Raw genomic sequence first — 18,891 nt, 5'->3', positions numbered from 1 at the left:
AAGTCTCGCTTTTCCACTTAAAAAAAAAATATTTCTAAATTTGATAGTTTCGCTATGCGTTGAGTTTTTGTACTAAAAACCATGAGAATTTTCAAACACTCAAAGCATTTACCTATATTTATTGTATTTCAGCATTTGTGAAAAACACCACTGATTGTTTATTGCGTCTCGACTTTGCAACAAAATGTAATTACTAATTTATTGTTAATTACACAGTCACACATTATTTATACAGTGTACCTATATAGTGGTTTAAGTCTTAACGTCAACACTGGCGACAAAGCCGTTTCGTGGAGTTTATTAATTATACTCGGTATATAGGTATACTCATATTCCCCCCTTTTAATTATATATCGCTGTCTACTTCTAAATTATAGAATCTGTTGGATTTTGGTTATCCTTAGCTGTAGAAATCCCCAATTATTAGGTACTCCAAATTATTACCACCAATATTATATATTAGTGTAGGTTGTATAGGTTAGGTTAGCTGCTACACCAAATTTTCCAGGCGGTCTTCCCAGGGGAAATGCTGGACAACGCACTCCGATCTACTCTATAATATTGTATCCATTTATATAACAGTTCATTATCCGCAATGTTACAATAATATTAGGACGCCCGGGTTCCGAGAGCATTACGATCACCATAGACGCATTATACGTAAACGCACGTTAACAAGACGTTTTATTTCTGTTATGAACAACGCGTTCCTCTGGACTTGTTGTGGGTATAATAAATATTGTTCTGACAAACATAAAAAATAAAACATATAGTATAAAAATAATGTATCTTATGTTGTTGTTCAAGTATATACGTGATGTACTGGTCTACTCAATTTTTTATTGTTTACAATGAAAATGTTAACCCACAATGGTATGACATTTATACACTTTTTACCTTTTAAATAATCAATTTATTATTTCTGATATTCAACACATTTCCATAACGTTCGCCTATATATTTTCAAAATTAATACGCCCAAAGTCCACGATGTTGTTCGAAAAACTTGGATTGTCACTTGCCGTGGATAATTACGTAAATGGTTGATAGTTATATTTTATCGATTGCTCACCAACACTCGTCTATCATTTGTCTTGCCTTTCTAACCTTCATAATCAATAAAGTGATATGCAACCTACCTATAATATTAATATAAATACCACGAATTCCCATTCGATAATTGATACGTATTACTTATAAAGTTATAAATAATTGCATCTAATATTATTACTTAGGTAATAGTACTTATTATAATTCATATATCAACATATTGTACTTATCATATTGTACAAGTGCAACTATAGTTGTTCTAAAGACATATTATCTACAGTCTACACATTACCTATTTCTTTATATGATTTTTTATTTATATTTTACAAACAACGTTTTTATATAATATGATTCACTCGTCCTCTATTGTGGCTTTTAATTTAAAAAACGATCTTAATGTAACTCGTGCATTTTTAAAACGACTTCATGTTTTTGAACCGAAATGAACAAAAATATGAAACAGAATAAATAATATAAGTAATAGCAGCAATGCAGCATGGTAATTTAATTAGATAATATTATGTTTAGAAATAATAAGAATTGTGATTCTCAATGAGAAATAAAAAAACACCGCGTACCAAAACACCACAATTTTTATCAATTTCAGAAAAAATATTAAAATACAATTAATTATAAATCATAATATGAGATATGTGTAAATTTTTTTAAGTTCGCAAAATGTTTTCAAAGATGAAAAAATTGTTTGAGTCTATGTAACAAAAGTTTAGAGTTACAGATTAGGTTTTGTATTAAAACGGATTACCCGGATCAACAGATTCTATTTATGAGATATGATGTTACACAGTTGTTATATCTTATATAGTCTGCAAGTGCCTCTACCTACTTATAGATAGGTTTTAATGATATATTACATATTATTGTATTATAATATAATACAATAATATTTATATTATAAATAATAATCGTAATCAATTCAAATGCATTTCCATCTAAACGAATATTATTTCATAATTTATGGTCTCCCATTGCTTTTGATATCTTCTAATCCGGCTTGTACGTTATACATATGTGCATAAGCATACTTTGGCAAAAAGTCGCGTTCTCTTAAAAACGCACAAATGGATCGACAGATCTCCAACGTTTTTAAATTATTAAACTGCTTTCTAAACTACAATTCTCGTGACTCCGGCTAATAATATTGTCTTCCAGTTTATCGTCGAGCACAGAGCACATAAATCCGTTTTATTGTTCGATTATATAATATATAATATACATAAGCTAGCGACTTACATGTAGTTCAGAGACTTCGCGATATATGGTGCGGTGGCAAAGTGTGCTTTGGCATCCCTATTTATTTCTGCATCTTATTAGCCTGCCATAAAATTTACAAACGCGTCGAATAATTCATATATATTATAATATAGTATATTGTATGAAAGTTAAAATATATATTTATTATTTATACAAAAGCTATTTCCAACTTTAAACTTTCCGAATTTTTTTTAAAATCATTTAAACATTAAATAGTAAAATACCATAACCCTCTAACCTCGTATCCATGCACTTACACATGAAATACAATATGTATTTACTACCTATAAATAAGAAAAAGTGGCTAAACGATAAAAAAAAATTTGCTTTTTTAAATGTTGACATTCCTATAAAAAAAACTGCAAATGACACTTCCCCAACAATTTAATAATAATATTATTGCCTGCGTATACTGCAGCGTTTGAGATTTTGAGAGCGTTTGAGAGCGTTATATTATATCTAATAATAATATTAATATAGTAATAATATTATTATGTAATATAATAATATAATATAATATGTAACATAACAATAATAATATCACCTGCACAGTGGATGGCACACCAAAGTCTTATTCGGTGATCGAATAAAATAAGGTAATTGGTTTTTGGTATACACTTTATAGGTATAAGACACGGTTAGATGAATTTATCACCTCGGAAATAATATATACGAGTAGTCTATTATGTGATGGCAGCGATTCGTTTTTGTTTGGGGTTGCATCTATTTGTATGTTGTTTTTAATCGTTATAATGACGAGAACCCCTGTGAGTATATTACATGTAATATATCTATTCGATGTATATGTTATGTTTTTAAAGTGTCGTATAAACTATAATGTATAGGTCAATTAATATGTTTGAAGAGCCTCATTAAAAATCTGCAAGTTCTCTGTGGGTCATCAAAATAATAATTAAAAACTAATGAATAAAAAATATAATTAATTACAAGTCTCAAATTATCGAACATCATCGATTTTACTTATTTTTTCTTGTCTAAAGGCTGAATAAAATTTGTCTGCGCGCCGCCATTGGGCGATCTCAGGTCTAGGTTTCTAATCACTATATATTTTTTGGTCGCACATGCGTCGCGTAATTTGGAAATTATTCGTGGTTAAGCTATTATTTATATATTTTGTCCTGGTTTACAATATATAATTGGAAATCTTCCAATGACAATCGTGATTTTTATCTATGGTGAGCAGAAATACATTAAGTAGGAGGTTCAAAGACGATGGTCTCGATGGAAGATATTATTACAATTATTAATTATTATTATTATTATCATTTGCATCTTTCCACAGATCAGCCCGGCCACAGCCACGGTCAGCTTGAACGGGCAAACTGAGCTGAGATGCATGACATCTTCGTCGAATGACGGACCGCATTCGATCACTTGGTACAAGGACGGAAGAGTGATGGCGGGCAGAGCGCAGAGGGATGTCCTGAGACTCGTGTCAGTTAGCCGAACTGATTGCGGCACGTATCAGTGTCTGGTGCGCAGAGGCGACGGGGAGACGGCACAGAGCGCGGCCACCGTACGCTTGGGTGGTGAGTAAATTAATCTACCGTATTTTTAGTAGCGCCTGATTGCTTTTGAAAAAAAAGGATCTACCGTCCAGATAGTCAAAGTATACTGGAAAATAGTGTTTAAATTCTACTAAAACTATTATGTGGCACAGTGGCACACAACTAATTTTTCGCTATACGCAATTTAACTGCACTTATAATGATAATATAATGACAATATAAATATTATACATTAATAATTAATGATAACATTATAAGCTTCCTGCATACGCCGATCCCTTTGGTATGATATTAATTTTCACTTTTATTTGTTTAAAAATCACGCACGCGAAATTAAAATATGTGGTAAACTACAGCGTGACAAGGGGAGAGCGGTTCGATGGATTTCATTTTTTTTTTCATCATTTCCGACCGACGACTGATGAGATATTTGAATGTGTACACTCGAGTGTGAATAAAATTTTTACAAAAAAAATCCAATTTACGTGTAAATCAATTCCCACACACATGACAATAAAAATGCACGCGTCAAAATTAAAAATGTTTGATCGTTCACAAAAACCACTAGATCATTATAACATAGGTATTACAAAACGTGTTCGATCCGAGATTAAATCCAATATGTACAAGTTATGATTATTTTAACAATAATACCTAATTATTTGTTTTTATGTCATTAAATAACGTTTCGATAAGTTTTCGTATTTGCGATTTTTGACTATATGTCAACCGAAAATGATGATATTGAAAGTACTACTTTAAAATATATAGTATAGGAGCGTGGTTTGTAGTTGAAACACTTCGATAAAATGATTCTATAATGTATAGTCTTTCGTTTCCAAAGTTTCGTATATATTCGACAATAAACTATAGAGTTAGTTTGAATACGCAATCAAAATATAACTTTGAATATTTATTGACCCATTGAAAGCCGTGGAAAGTATTAATATATATTTTAATGAAAAATGCTCCTGCCGAAGTTCAATAAATATTATTCTAACATCTAACTTGATTTGAAAGTTTTACTCTATCACACATTAATAATAAAGTGTACTCTTGAACTTTCCAGTGAGCGTAATACTTATTCACACACAGCTCGTTTGCATAGTTTATAATTGATTTTTAATCAATTTTAAATACAAACTATATAGTTTGATGTCGAGAAAACATCTTCAAAATAAATATACAATGGTAATATATACTACACAACCAGCATTGCTCGACGATTAGAAAATTAACTCTATAGACTATAATATACGTTTCTTTTCATTTAATTTATACAATTTTGCAGACGCCCCACCGATTATGGAGTACACGTTCATTGAGCAAACTCTACAACCTGGACCGACTGTGTCGTTAAAGTGCAGCGCATCTGGAAACCCTACACCAACAATGGTCTGGTCGCTTGATGGTTTTAAATTACCAGATCATCCAAGGTGAGTGATTTTATAAAGCATATAGGTATACATCTGTCTTTTATAGACAGTATATACTATATATAATATAGGTACAATACTACAATGATAACCAGTCAATAATGTTTTACTGCATAGCAAATGATGTACATACTTATAATATTGTTCATGACCTGTTGGCTGTATCAGTGGTTAAGATACTATTTTGTAATAATTTTCTACACGTTTAATTAATATTTTTCATCTGAATATCATCATATTGTGTAATGTAAATGTAATATTATTTTATGTAGACGCTCTGAGAGTCTATCGTTATAATCGTGACAGTTGACATTTAAAATCTATCATACCAATATACTTAACAATTAGTAATCATTTGTACAACAAAGATTTAAAAATATTATTTTCTACGTGAAAATGTTGGACCAACATTGCGCGATAAATTGTTCCAAAATAAAACAGTGCCAACTATTATCGGTATAAAACCCGTAATTGTGTCCACCACGCTAGATTTTAAGCAACATGCCTTATTCCCACCCTTCTTGCTGACTCACTCTATAAAGTTACAAAATAAGAGGTGGATTTAATTCTTAAGATTAAAAAAAGAAAATCGATTTTTCGACTTAAAAGTTTCGTCGCTGTTGAAAATAAATAAAAGTGAAAAATTCAACATCAAAGTGAATATCCGAACGAAAGTCTAAAGACTAAAGATTCTTTTCCGACTGAATTCACTACTAAAAGTCAGATCTTGCGAATTCCGTTGAAAGATTCACACGTGGATGGACGCATTTGTTGGTAAAATTCACATTAAATGAATGAAAGAACACGTAGTATTTTTATGGAACAATCGGACGCATGAAATCAGTTAGCAAAGAGGTCTTGTAAGAAGTTTTAAAAATTGACACGGAAAACCTCTTAAAAATGTTTATTCAGTAAATATGGATTGAAAATATATCAAACCACCATTACTGAGAAGTTAATGTTTTCATAGCAAATATAAGTATTGTTCTAAAAATATGACATACTGATGTTATGACTTAGGGGAAGATGGGGGTCGCACTTATTACACAGGTGTCGTGTTTTATGATTGTGTACTTTCGTACCATGCGTTTTTTATGTGTATACCAAAATGCAATACCAATGATATGGACACTGTACCTGATGATAATATTTTATCATTTTTTATTTTTTATTATGACTTTTCAGCATTTAACTAACCACATGGCTAAAGTATATTAGCTGCTGTTTCTTTTATATCTCATGTCTTTTATTAAACATAAACTATTTACACATAGTTTACCTAAGGTATTTCATAAAAAAGTGAATAATTACTATTGGCAAATCAACTTAATACTTAAAAAGTTATACGGTATAATATTATAGATTATAACTTATAGGTATACATAAGTATGTAGGTAAAAGGTAAGCATAATAAAACGAAATATCTTTAAAATGTTTACACAATCATAAATAATTTTTAAGTACCTACATTTTATTTATTTACAATAATTTGATAACCCATATGACTTGTGTTCAACCAAATCTATATCGCTTACGTATATCAATAAAATATATAATAATATAAGTATAATAAATATATATTATAATTTAAATATAAGTATATGTATCATTTAAATATAAAAAAGGGTTTTAGGCCTCCAAAATATGTTTTTGTTATAGTATGACGCTGGGTTTATAGAGTTTAACTTTCAGATATTTAATTGGCCAATATGTTACGTTGCATGGAGATATTGTTAGTCATTTGAACATTTCACAAGTTTTGGTGGAAGATGGAGGTGAATATACATGCACAGCCAATAACCGAGTAGGAACTACTTCTCATTCTGCTAGGCTTAATATATATGGTAAGTTTTACTACGAATAACAACTTAATGTCTTAACTCATGTAACACGCCAAACAATTATCAAAACTTGTATCAAATTTTGCACGTATATCATCAATTTTGATTACCTCCTGCTGTCTAATATTTAATTTATCTAACATAAAAGGTATAATATTGAGACTAAAATCATTTTACACAGACACAACTTTTCTAAGGCTTTATATGAATGAAAAAATCTGAATAACCCTGATTATTATATTCCCTAGGTTTAAATATAATACATTTTAAATAATTATTTGAAAATTGAAATGAAAGTACAAAAAAATGTGCACATGTATAAAAAATTCCAAGGTACCACATTGTTCAAAATACTTTAAAAATAATTTTATATATGGATAAAGTCATATTAAATATTTCATCTTTATTTTTTTTAAATATACTCATTTTTACATTTTTTGTTTGAATACATCGTTATTGATAAAACCCATCTTCAAAATTACCAATTTTGATTTAAATATTGACATACTACAATAATTATAATTGTAATTTATAGTAGAAAAAAAGGTAGTTTTTATATGACAGACAGAAGTTTGTATATCCACACCCTTAGTATTACAAGAAATCACAAGAATTTAAAAATACGATAGGTATTTGTAATTAAAAATTCTTAAAATCAGATTTGGAACAACTGTATTATTGAGGAATAGATAAATGGAGTGAGCATCATCCTTAGTGGATCTTCCTGTATAATGTGAATACAATCATCATATAGGTACTTAAATTAATCTGTCCTGCTTATCGATATGATTCTATAAATTTTAATCTATTTACGTTCGTCAAATTATCGTATGCAACCTGCCGTAGGTGATCCGTACGTGAGACCGATGAACAAGATTACAGCCGTGGCCGGAGAAAATATGAAGATAAAATGTCCGGTAGCCGGATACCCGATCAATGAGATTCGATGGGAAAAAGGTGAGTGATGATGACTTACATAAATCATAAATTCATAAGTATAACCACAGTACTCCTACCTATATTATGTATATAAATAGTGTATAATACGTGTTACAAGCTATGACTTACGGTTAAAAGTCGAATTCAGGTAATCCTTAGAAATGCCTGGAAAAAACATGAACTGCTCACAGTACTTGTGTAAAATGTAATATTTCGACTCTCACTCAGACCAACACAGTTGTGAGTTAATGACCAACATAATCTGAACAAAACCATGGCTAGAAACGATTTTAAAAATAGTAGGATTTTATTACAGTTATAACTGTTATAAGATTAACTCTACCTACATAACTAATAACTATTGTATTAAAGTATTATGTTAAAAATATATTATTTATATTATATTATATACACATATATAAAATTATTTAAACAATCATTTTTATTTTAAATTTATTTATATATGTATAGTATTAAAAAAAACGTATCTATTCACTGTAAAATATTCAAAATGTCATAGTTGAAATTTTGTTGGTTACAACTAGGTTTGCCTTTGCCCTTTACCAAAGTCTATATAAGATATTTTTCTCGAGTATACCGTAAGCAGTTTACGTTTTTTCCTCGGGGATTTCTGAAATTTTCCCTATTTCGGCTTTTCCTCGTAACATATTATGAACCATTACATTCGAATAACGTTCCTATTTCCGATTTCCTGTGCAAATACCTATCAAACAGATGGTAAGGAGTTGCCGGAGGACCTAAGGCAGAAGACCGACTTACAGCTGGGCGTGCTGTCCGTGCTATCCGTGCAAAAAGGCGTGGACTCGGGATCATACACATGCATAGCAAATAACAAACACGGACATTCAGCTAAAATGACTACCACAGTGGACGTGATCGGTAAGGTTTTTGACCATGCGAGTGCACGCGCCTTTCTACGGTTCAAGGGGTATCGAGCGATGGGATTTCTATAGTTGGAATAGGTACTCGATATAGTGGCAATGCGTAAATGAGTGTTGTTCGGAAATAGGACACTATCCTGGAGCGTATATCGTATTATCGTTTGAGAAAATACCGAGTTACATGATTATTTCGGCGGTGATAGCTATAAGTGGTTGTAAGAGTGGTAGTTGTGTCGGTGGTATCTAAGAGTTGCGGGATAGAACCGTCAAAGTTTAAGTGGAAAGTCATCAACCAAAATTATTGCACATACGTTATATAGATGCACAATGCACATATTATATTAAAATATATTACCGAGATATTCTCGATTACTCCGACTGGACTCAAATGTTTTAAATTACAATCACAACAGAAAAAAATGTTCCATTGAAATTTGTTTTATATTTTCTACCGTTTTCGATCAATAAAAAAAATAACGAATTATATAATTATCGAGAAACAACATTGTTACCTACTTTGTATGGTATTTCTTATGGCTTTCAATTCATTTAATTCTATAAATTTAAAAAGCAAAATGCGATGATACTTTATTTTAATTGTTTGTTACAAACCGTTTAATGTTTCATTATAATTTACTATATAGTTAATTTTAATTTTTAATAAAATGATATAAAAATATAATTTAAAATGAATCATTCATAAAATCTTTCAAATAATTATATCAATAATTTTAAAATCTTTTTTATTGACCATAGATATCATCTTATCAATGACAAAACCTTTTGATTTTAGTTTTTAAATTCGAGAAGATACACCTTCCTCAATATTATTATTTTCACAAATAGGTAATCACCCTAAAATATATAATTACTTTTATAGTATGTAAAAAAAAAAAAATTAAATTAATAAAATGTCCATTAATAATAATCTCATTAGTTGAATAGTTTTGATTTTAAAGTTTGTAAATATTTATTTTTACAATATAAATAGCGACGGTGTTGAAATTCATAATACTTTATAATATATATTCGTATAATCGTTTCATAGATATAATATATTATTACAGTTCCAAAACAAAATTTAATATATTTTATGAACAATTTAATATCAGCCATTAACATAACATACATTAAATTCATTAATTTCCTGCAATAAATTAATTGCACCATTCAGTTCTAACGAGGCCACCCCTTGGACATCCTTTAGGTTGATCATATTCTATTCATGTCAAAATAATAGATTTATTAACGATAAATTAAAAGCATAATTGTTATGTCAATATAGGTATGATATTTTTAGATTATTTAAACAAAACGGATCCCACGAAATTCAAAACAAAGTATAATCTGCCTATAATTATTAATTTTAATTACACAACAATTTCACGTAAAAAATAAATGAAGAGACTTTTCGGTTGATGATTTTGACAATTTTTAACTTATTTTAATTTTTAATAGATCATAAATGAGAGGTCCAATAATATTTTCTAAAAAACATAATATGATAACAATTTTTATTAGTTATCAAAAATAATATTTATATATTATATATATGATAATTATTAATGACTATTTCATTCGAACATATTATTTCCTTAATCAATTATTCAAGATTAACCTTTCATAATATATGTTAATACTAATGTAACATATTATTATTATTATTATTGCAGTATTACCATCGTAATAACGAGTGTTCTAATAATAATATGCCGTTAATGTAATGGATACTAGTTTGAACGCATACTTCAAAATCAAAATACACATTGTTTCCGTGAGCCTATATTTGCTGTAAGCCTAACCATTTCATCAACGTGGTGTATATAGAATACCAAAGTAAATAATTAAAATTGCGGAACTTTCGAGTGTATGATCAAACACTATAAACAAAAGTATCATCGTTTTGTATTTAATTGAAAAAGTTTTTGTACAGATGAGAAATATCGTTAAGATTGTTTTGATTTAAAATACATTTCCCAGCTATAAATTTGATTTCTCTTAAAAATGTACTCGCCAATTCTCCAAAAAATAAAATATAATATCTATCGTTTTTATAACATGATGTTACGTTATAATATCCGCGTGTTTACCTTATCAGTCGAGAGTATATTCATTTTAACGTTGAACTATATAGTATTATATCATTATGTGAAAAATTATCCGTCAAAGAAAGTATTATGTTTTATACGCAGTGCATTAGATCCATATTGTACAGGATATATTATATACTCAAGTACACAATACAATGTTCGAAAACCAGACATGCATTATAGAGTGCAAAATCGTGTGTAGCGATTGGAAAACGTACCTGACCCTGATTCCGGGAAGTTTATATTTCTTGTAGAACCTGATGATATTTTGGAATATTAAAACCACGTGATCGAGTGGAAAACGAATTTGTTCTACAAAGAAGAAAAAGGTTTCCTTCGATACAAATATTTCACGTGCTCACCGAACGTGTTACGTGTATAATATATATTATGTATTTTTAGTCACGAGCTCAGCTTAAGGCACGCAAAATGGCTGCAAACGCAAATTTTGCAATAGCGATAGAAATTCATATAGTCATCACAATGAATTTAAAATGCGTTACCTGTTGAGTGCTGTGTTCAATTCATATTGGGCTTTCCAAAAGGAAAAAAAGGTCATCGATACGGAGTATCAACCTTTGGTGGTACCACGTAGAGAGGGCTACGTAAAGAGGGGCCAACATGAAAGATTCATTTTCAATATGTTTGTGTTTTTCCTTCGCCCGAGCCACCTTGAACCGATTCTATATATTATTACCAACAAAGAAAATATTTTTGAACGCACAATTTAATTTCGGCCAATAATATACGATATGTCAATATGTGTGTATTTTCTTTTTAAGTTTTCCGCATTCGCCGCCAATGGCATAATTAAATTTATAACTTCAATAAATCGGGAATATGAAAGAAACGTTTACATTTTAGGTTGTTGTGGGAAGTTTTTCTACAACCGAATATACTTTTCTCTCATTTTATTTCGTCTGTAGCGCGTTTAAATATGTCTGCTGTTCCTAATATTTTCTTCGTGCACGTAATAATGTATAATATATTAATGTTTAATGCTAATGTTTATTTTTAGCAGTTTTAGAAAAAATATTTCACTTCAATCTTTGAAAACGAATTGCATGATATTAAAATAATATATTCGCACCATTTCGCGTCACGGCTGCACATTACGACCAGGGCGACGGAAGCGTATAGATATTATAGGTATATTGTATATCGTACGACGAATTCCTTCGAGTGCAGCCGAAAGAATTTTTAATAGATTATAGAATATAACCGTTCACATTCCGCAAACGTAAATAATTGTATATTGACCGCAACCGTTTTCATCCTACAATTCGTTTTCTGCCGCTATCGCATCAAAATATTTTTGTCGTCGGTGTACCCTAAACAAGATTTCTTATAAACTCACAAACTTCTACAAGGTAATGAAAAGTTTTTTTTTCTCTGTTCACATTAGCAACAATGACTACAACATTTATAAATTCAAAAACATTTTGCTAATTTAATTTTAATGGTTAGAACAAATTTGTCACCTACCTAACAACTGTAAGTTTACCACGTTTTCGGTAAAAGTTAGATATTATTATTTTTTCAATATTAATAAATCTGATTTCAAAAGTTTAAATGTTAATACCTCAATCATTATCGTTATTTTACAAGTGTCTATATAGGTATAGAACATAATAACATGTACCTACATAATGTCAGTTATTAAGTTTGGTTTTTGAAATTTTCTGTGTGGGTGCCTACAAATTAAATAATATGAATTATTATGTATTTGCTGTCTCCGTTCCTTGCACCAATTTCGTTTAGCAAATAATATTCACAATATTTTTTAATGATATCTGAAGGAAATATAATAAATGCACAACTTTAATTTCAAACTTATCATTAGGCCCAAACACTTCATTAATACGAATAACGTGACGATAATTTATAAACAAGTCCATATGATTTATGGTATCATTATATAATGTACTTGACTTAACGTACGTCTTGACTTACTATACGTGTGACATGTTGATGCAAATTTATTTCATATCGTAAAAATGCAACGTCATAAAACCTCGCAATTCCGATACGTCAATTATTACGCTGCTGCACATCTACATAGGTACATTACACGATCATCGTTAACAATAAAAAGCTAGCTTCCGATATTATATTTATCATTACCGCGAATTATAATAACCATCACCGCGAATTATAATAACCATCACGGTCGATTCGTCGTGGATAATATACATCATAAATACATAGTATTATTATGATAATAAAATAATATTGTACGTAGTACATTCAATCATCTTCCTTTAAAACGATCATTTTTGTTTTTATCGCGGTACTTTTCGTCGTGTTCTTAGTAATACCCGAAACACGTAAAAATTGATCGGTGCGGTGCGTATAATATACGCTAAGCCCCAGACGCGGTGGTAATTTTGCCGGAAACCCTCCTCTATACTGTATTATATATTATACATGAATAAAATTACGTTCCCGAATGCGATAACTTCCGGGTCGCCGGACAGTAAAAACTTATCGTTCGAAAGTGTTCGACGACGTTACGACGAAGTAACTTTTTGCGAGAAAAAAATTATGATAAAACTCACCCTGGCTGTAGTCCGATACGCAGTGATCGACAAGTATGATAAACTTTTTTGTCTCATAGATACTTTCTAAGATAAATTCGATGCGAAAATTTCCCAAAGTGCCGATCACTATGTCATATTATACGTGTTATTGTTGTTATTGTTATCTATTCTTATGAATATAACTAGGTACCTACCTATGCCAAACTGCAAGTAGCTTGCAATAGCTAGTTGGTAAGAAAAAATCAAACCTATTAATTTTTTTAAATTTTAGTTAAATTTGTATTTAGGTAGACATTTTAATTTCAATCATAAGCTCAACAAATGAATACAACAAAATGATAAATTCTAATTTTGTTAATAACACTAATAAAATATTATGTATTTTTATAATACATTTTTTTAACACTATCCACGTTTAAATTACATTACATTTTTCGAAAATAGCTATGGTTCAAAGTTGAAAACTTTGTAGGTATCGATGAGACGAAATGAGCCATTCCAAAATTATTTTTTTATCTACTACTATTATACATCCTGACCATCCTAGCTGTTTTATGGTGTTTAGAAAACAATAGCATCGTTTAGTCCTTCATACTGGGCAATTTAACACCCCACCGTCAGAAAATTCCGCCTTTTTTTGTAAGTTGATGCGATGGAAAACGAAAATCTTGGAAACACACGAGATATTATACGCATACTATATGCGAAACGCCTACAATTCGCTTTACCATCACCGAGTTGGTTTCCAGGTAGGATATAATATATAGTATTAAGTATACATACGAATTGGTTCTAATAAATTTTCATTTTAATATAAAAGTTATCTTATTCGACTTATTATTTATTAAGACGATAAAATTAATTCGTTACACGTGTATACGTATTTGTCATTATTGATAATAATGATGAAGTCTAGCCCAGTATCAAATAAGTTGGAGTTAATTAAAATTAATAACATGAAAAATTAATTGGTACAATAATTTATTACAGCATCCAGTTGCTACGAAGTATAAACTCGAAAATTGGCAATCATTCAACTTCTTCGTGTATTTCATTTACAAAATAATTGGATTTACAGCCGGTTTTCTGAAATGTAAATGTGCATCTTTGTTTTAGATACATTTCACATTTGATATATTTTTTAATTAACAAAAGATTATTCGGTAGGGAGGAATAAAATTCTGAACTAAATCACTCATTTTGAAGTAGATGAAAACTCTACTCAAATTTTTTGTGGAAAACCTCTGTTATCAGAACTTATGATGATAATACCTATTACCTCTATATTCGTACCTATACGGAAACCAATTCGAATGGTTGCGTGTGACGATGATGGTGATGTAAGGTTATTTTTGAATTTTCGATTTTTCAAAATTCGAACGCTCTCGTTGTTGCTACCCCACGGGGACCAACATTTATATTTCCCGACGTGCTTATACAATCCTGCAGTGGCGATCGGGATACGATAACTACATATATATCCATTAGGTACCAACCACTGTCATATCCCACCCAAAACACGAATTTGATAATAAATTGCAGCGCCTCCGCGGCTTAGCTCGCTTCAGACGGAACGGACGGCGAACGTGGGCGAGCGGGCCAGCATCACGTGCTCGGTGATCAGTGGCGACCTGCCACTGACGATCGCGTGGTCCAAAGACTACGACGGCGGTCCACTTGGCCCGGCCGCCACTGTCACCCGGGTGGACAATTACAATAGCGTGCTGGCTTTCGAGACGCTCGGGCCGCAGCACACCGGAAACTATAGTTGTGAGGCCGGTAACCATGCGGCCCGACGCGTCGTTACGCAGCGGTTGATCGTCAACGGTAAAAGAAACGAAAATATCCGACGGTTGCCCGTCGACGGTTTTTAAAATAAAAAATTTTTACTACCTTTTTTGCGATTTTTACCCCAATCGACTCTCGTTTGTATTGGACCCCATACGCCCCCCCCCCCAGCTGCTGCCAGTCGTGCGTTTTATGTAGCTGAATTTTGTTTTTTTACTCGTGGTATATTTTATACATATTTATATTATTATACTGCGTCGTCAGCGTTTTGAGTTTATTACATTCAATTTTTTTCCATATATATAATATATATATATATATATGTATTTGTTGTTATTTAGACGTATTTTTGCGTATATATTACTATTACTATATATTTGTATGTGTATATTGTTTATTTAACTTTTCTACGTTTATATTATTATTATTATTATTATTATCGTTATCACAATATCCTATAATATTGTGATGGGTATTTTACGAAGTGATTTTTTTTTTCAAAAAGTGAGACACACACAATAAATTGCTAAGCCAAATGTTGTGGTTAAAACTTTATAAGAATACAAATTAAAAATTTTTACTGTATTGTGCCGAAATTTTACAAAAAAAAAACTTAATAATTTTTTGCTGGTATGCGAAAGTCACATAAAAGAAAAAAATCACTCCGTATAATACAAATATATTTATTATTATTATTCGTAATAATAATACGTATGTATGTGTCGTGAGTCATCCTTACTGTTCTGTAATGACGTCACTGCATTTCTTACAGCGTTTATTATTATTACTATCGTACCTATATACATTTATATATTTGTTTTGTTTTCCCATTAGTACCTCCCGTAATTGAGCCTTTTAATTTCCCCGGCGACGGGCTGGTAGAAGGCACGCGGACGAGGGTCGTGTGCGGCGTGAGCCACGGCGATCCTCCGCTGAGCATCGCGTGGCTCAAGGACGGCGCGCCCGTCCTGCTGCAGGACGGCGGCGGCGGTGGCGGCGGTGAGGACCCGTCGGCCGCCGTCGCCACTGCCGCTGCCTCCGCCACATTCGGCAACGGCGGCGGCAGCAGTGGCGACGGTGCCGTGGTCGTCACCACGCTTGACCCGTACTCCAGTTTGCTCAGCATTCCCAGGCTCACTCGACACCACACCGGCCGGTATACCTGCCAGGCCCAAAACCCCGCGGCCCAGGTCAGGTACACGGCCGCGCTGCTAGTCAAAGGTAAGTGCACACGACAAATGCCCCGCCAAATGCCAATCCATCATCCCCCGCGCTGCAGTCATATTATTCCATCGACAATCACATCACACATACCTACACACGCACGCGCGCGCGTTGGACTTAAGCTCGACAGTTCGATCGACTCGTTCACGTTATACGATACACGAGACCATCATGATGGTAGATCATTATATTATTATTGTTGTAACATAATATTCAATTCATTGTATACACCCTCTTACAGGATGTATAAAACCCGAAATCCGGCCAGACCAATTCACTGCACTCGTTCTGAGTGTATACGTTTGCCTGGTCAAAACAAATATCGTCTTGTTTACGTCATATCATACAGCTTTCGAGTTTTATTAACATTTACATATAAATTTTTACTTTTCGAAATCTATTCGAGTCTAGTAGCATACTTTAAATATTAATCTTAAATTGGAAAGTTTACAGATTAGATTTTTAAAGGTGTTCATTTAGAGATATTTATTATACACACTCAACAATATTTCGAACATTTATTTTTAAATTCGATAAGTACACTTCGTAAATTTTTTTTTTTAAACGTAAAAAATAAACTCAAGTTTGTGGTCGTTGGCTGCAGCTACTTATATTTTGTACTCGTGATCACAATCACACGCGTAATAATAGTGCACCAGCCCATTCTCATGTACGGACAACCTATATAGTTCTCATATTAAACATTCAATATTAATATCGTGATCTACTACGTGCCGCATACCGTGATTTACGTGACCGAACTTAGAGGATGTATCCGGCGCAGACGACGTATTTCGGTCCGATAGAACGCGTAATCCGTCCGTCCGACGATTTCCGTCGGGCGTTTTTCGCGGTCGGGCCATCAGAACACAAACATTTTATATACGTTGATAAAGCGTTTGCTCGGCTTTTGCACCATTACACCATTACTACCACCACCACCACCACCACCACATATTATACGTATATACAATTTGCAGTGTCGAGAGCCAAGCGACCGGAACTCGTTTATCGTTTTCAGAATCCGGAGGGTACATTTAAAAAGACAGTTTCGTGGCGGTCAATTATTCCGCACAGAGTTCGAACGGGTGCCGATCGACCGTATTACGTAAATTATGTAAATAAAAACGAAAATAACAAAGGTTCGAGAGCGTATTCCGATCGTATAATGTAGTATATATACACGTATATATATTATATTATAATATGTGTTTAGCTCACATCGTCTCCTCCCTCCCACTCTATCGATCACAAAACCCATTAGACTTGGACAGAATGTACAATATATCCGCGGAGTAAAGTTTATCGTAAAAAATGCATGGAGACAAAAAAACGCGTTAAATTAATAGTTAATACAAAAAAAAAACCAATCGACGTTACGAACAATGTTTCGAATAATATAACCGTGCGTACCTATCTAATCATTACTCGTTCGGTGTAAATAAAACAAGAGCGCGACTATATTAGTTATTGTAATTACGGCGTTTTATTCAAAATAAAGATAGCAAATGTTGTCATATAAAGATTTTTTGCGACGTGAATTCAGCTATTTAGTACATCATTTCCATTACTAGTTTTTATTTTAAAACCAACAATTATCATTTATCACTATCGATAGATGGACATTACATAATATATTATTATTTAATCTTATATACCTGCTAGTAAAATTATTCATAATTCATTTGGTTATAAACGAAAAGAAAAATAGCTGTAAACTTTTATCAGACCATCCATGATATGCCATAAATTATATCCGCATTTATTTAAAAAAAAAATCTTCCATTAAAATATGAATTTTATACATTATATTTGAATATTTAACTCAAAATATTACACTGTTACATATTTATGAAGCCCGCGACGTTTGCTGAATGCGTTTCCTAAAAGGAAGAATAATTATAAGCATAATTTTTAACAACAATATGGCTAATTTTTTTTATTGCTGAGGTGCCTAGTTTTTAATTTTGAAACGTATTCATGGTTTTGTGCGACGATATCCCGAGTTGTGGAAGTAAACTTTTGTTCGTTTTGTATTAAAAAAACTGAAAAAAAATTCCACTGCAGTTTACGTCCCATTCGATATTATAATAATAAATTGTAAAGCTATTATAGGAGATATCGCATTTATACACTTACGTACGTACGTATATATTCATCCGATGATAACAATAAGTCCCGCTAAACTTGTATTCATATTATCCAATGTTACATAATATGATTTTAATATTCGTAACCGATTGCATCGAATATCGAACAGCGCGTGTTTTTCTTATATTT

At 31.7% G+C, this 18,891-nt stretch overlaps 1 protein-coding gene across 7 annotated transcripts in view; it reads left to right on the top strand.

Moving 5' to 3' along the window:
• Positions 1–18,891, top strand: part of Dscam2 (Down syndrome cell adhesion molecule 2) — a 146,153-nt gene that overhangs the window by 102,612 nt on the left and 24,650 nt on the right. For 4 of the 7 annotated variants that reach the window (XM_089228516.1, XM_089228515.1, XM_089228514.1 and 1 more), the window contains exons 7-12: positions 3,626–3,872; positions 5,143–5,287; positions 6,980–7,131; positions 7,975–8,085; positions 8,803–8,967; positions 16,222–16,608. In XM_089228516.1, coding sequence (XP_089084642.1) covers positions 3,626–3,872; positions 5,143–5,287; positions 6,980–7,131; positions 7,975–8,085; positions 8,803–8,967; positions 16,222–16,608 — 1,207 coding nt within the window. Of the gene's footprint in view, positions 1–3,625; positions 3,873–5,142; positions 5,288–6,979; positions 7,132–7,974; positions 8,086–8,802; positions 8,968–15,141; positions 15,427–16,221; positions 16,609–18,891 lie in introns of all 7 variants that reach the window. The other 3 variants (XM_089228517.1, XM_089228519.1, XM_089228518.1) reach the window with 2 other exon arrangements.

The sequence above is a fragment of the Diuraphis noxia genome, unplaced genomic scaffold (assembly GCF_037042655.1).
Source record: "Diuraphis noxia isolate RWA-SAM2 unplaced genomic scaffold, SU_Dnox_SAM2 contig0005, whole genome shotgun sequence".
NCBI classification, from domain to species: domain Eukaryota; kingdom Metazoa; phylum Arthropoda; class Insecta; order Hemiptera; family Aphididae; genus Diuraphis; species Diuraphis noxia.
The sequence above is the reverse complement of the archived record's forward strand: the minus strand, read 5'-3'. Positions and strand labels throughout refer to the sequence as shown.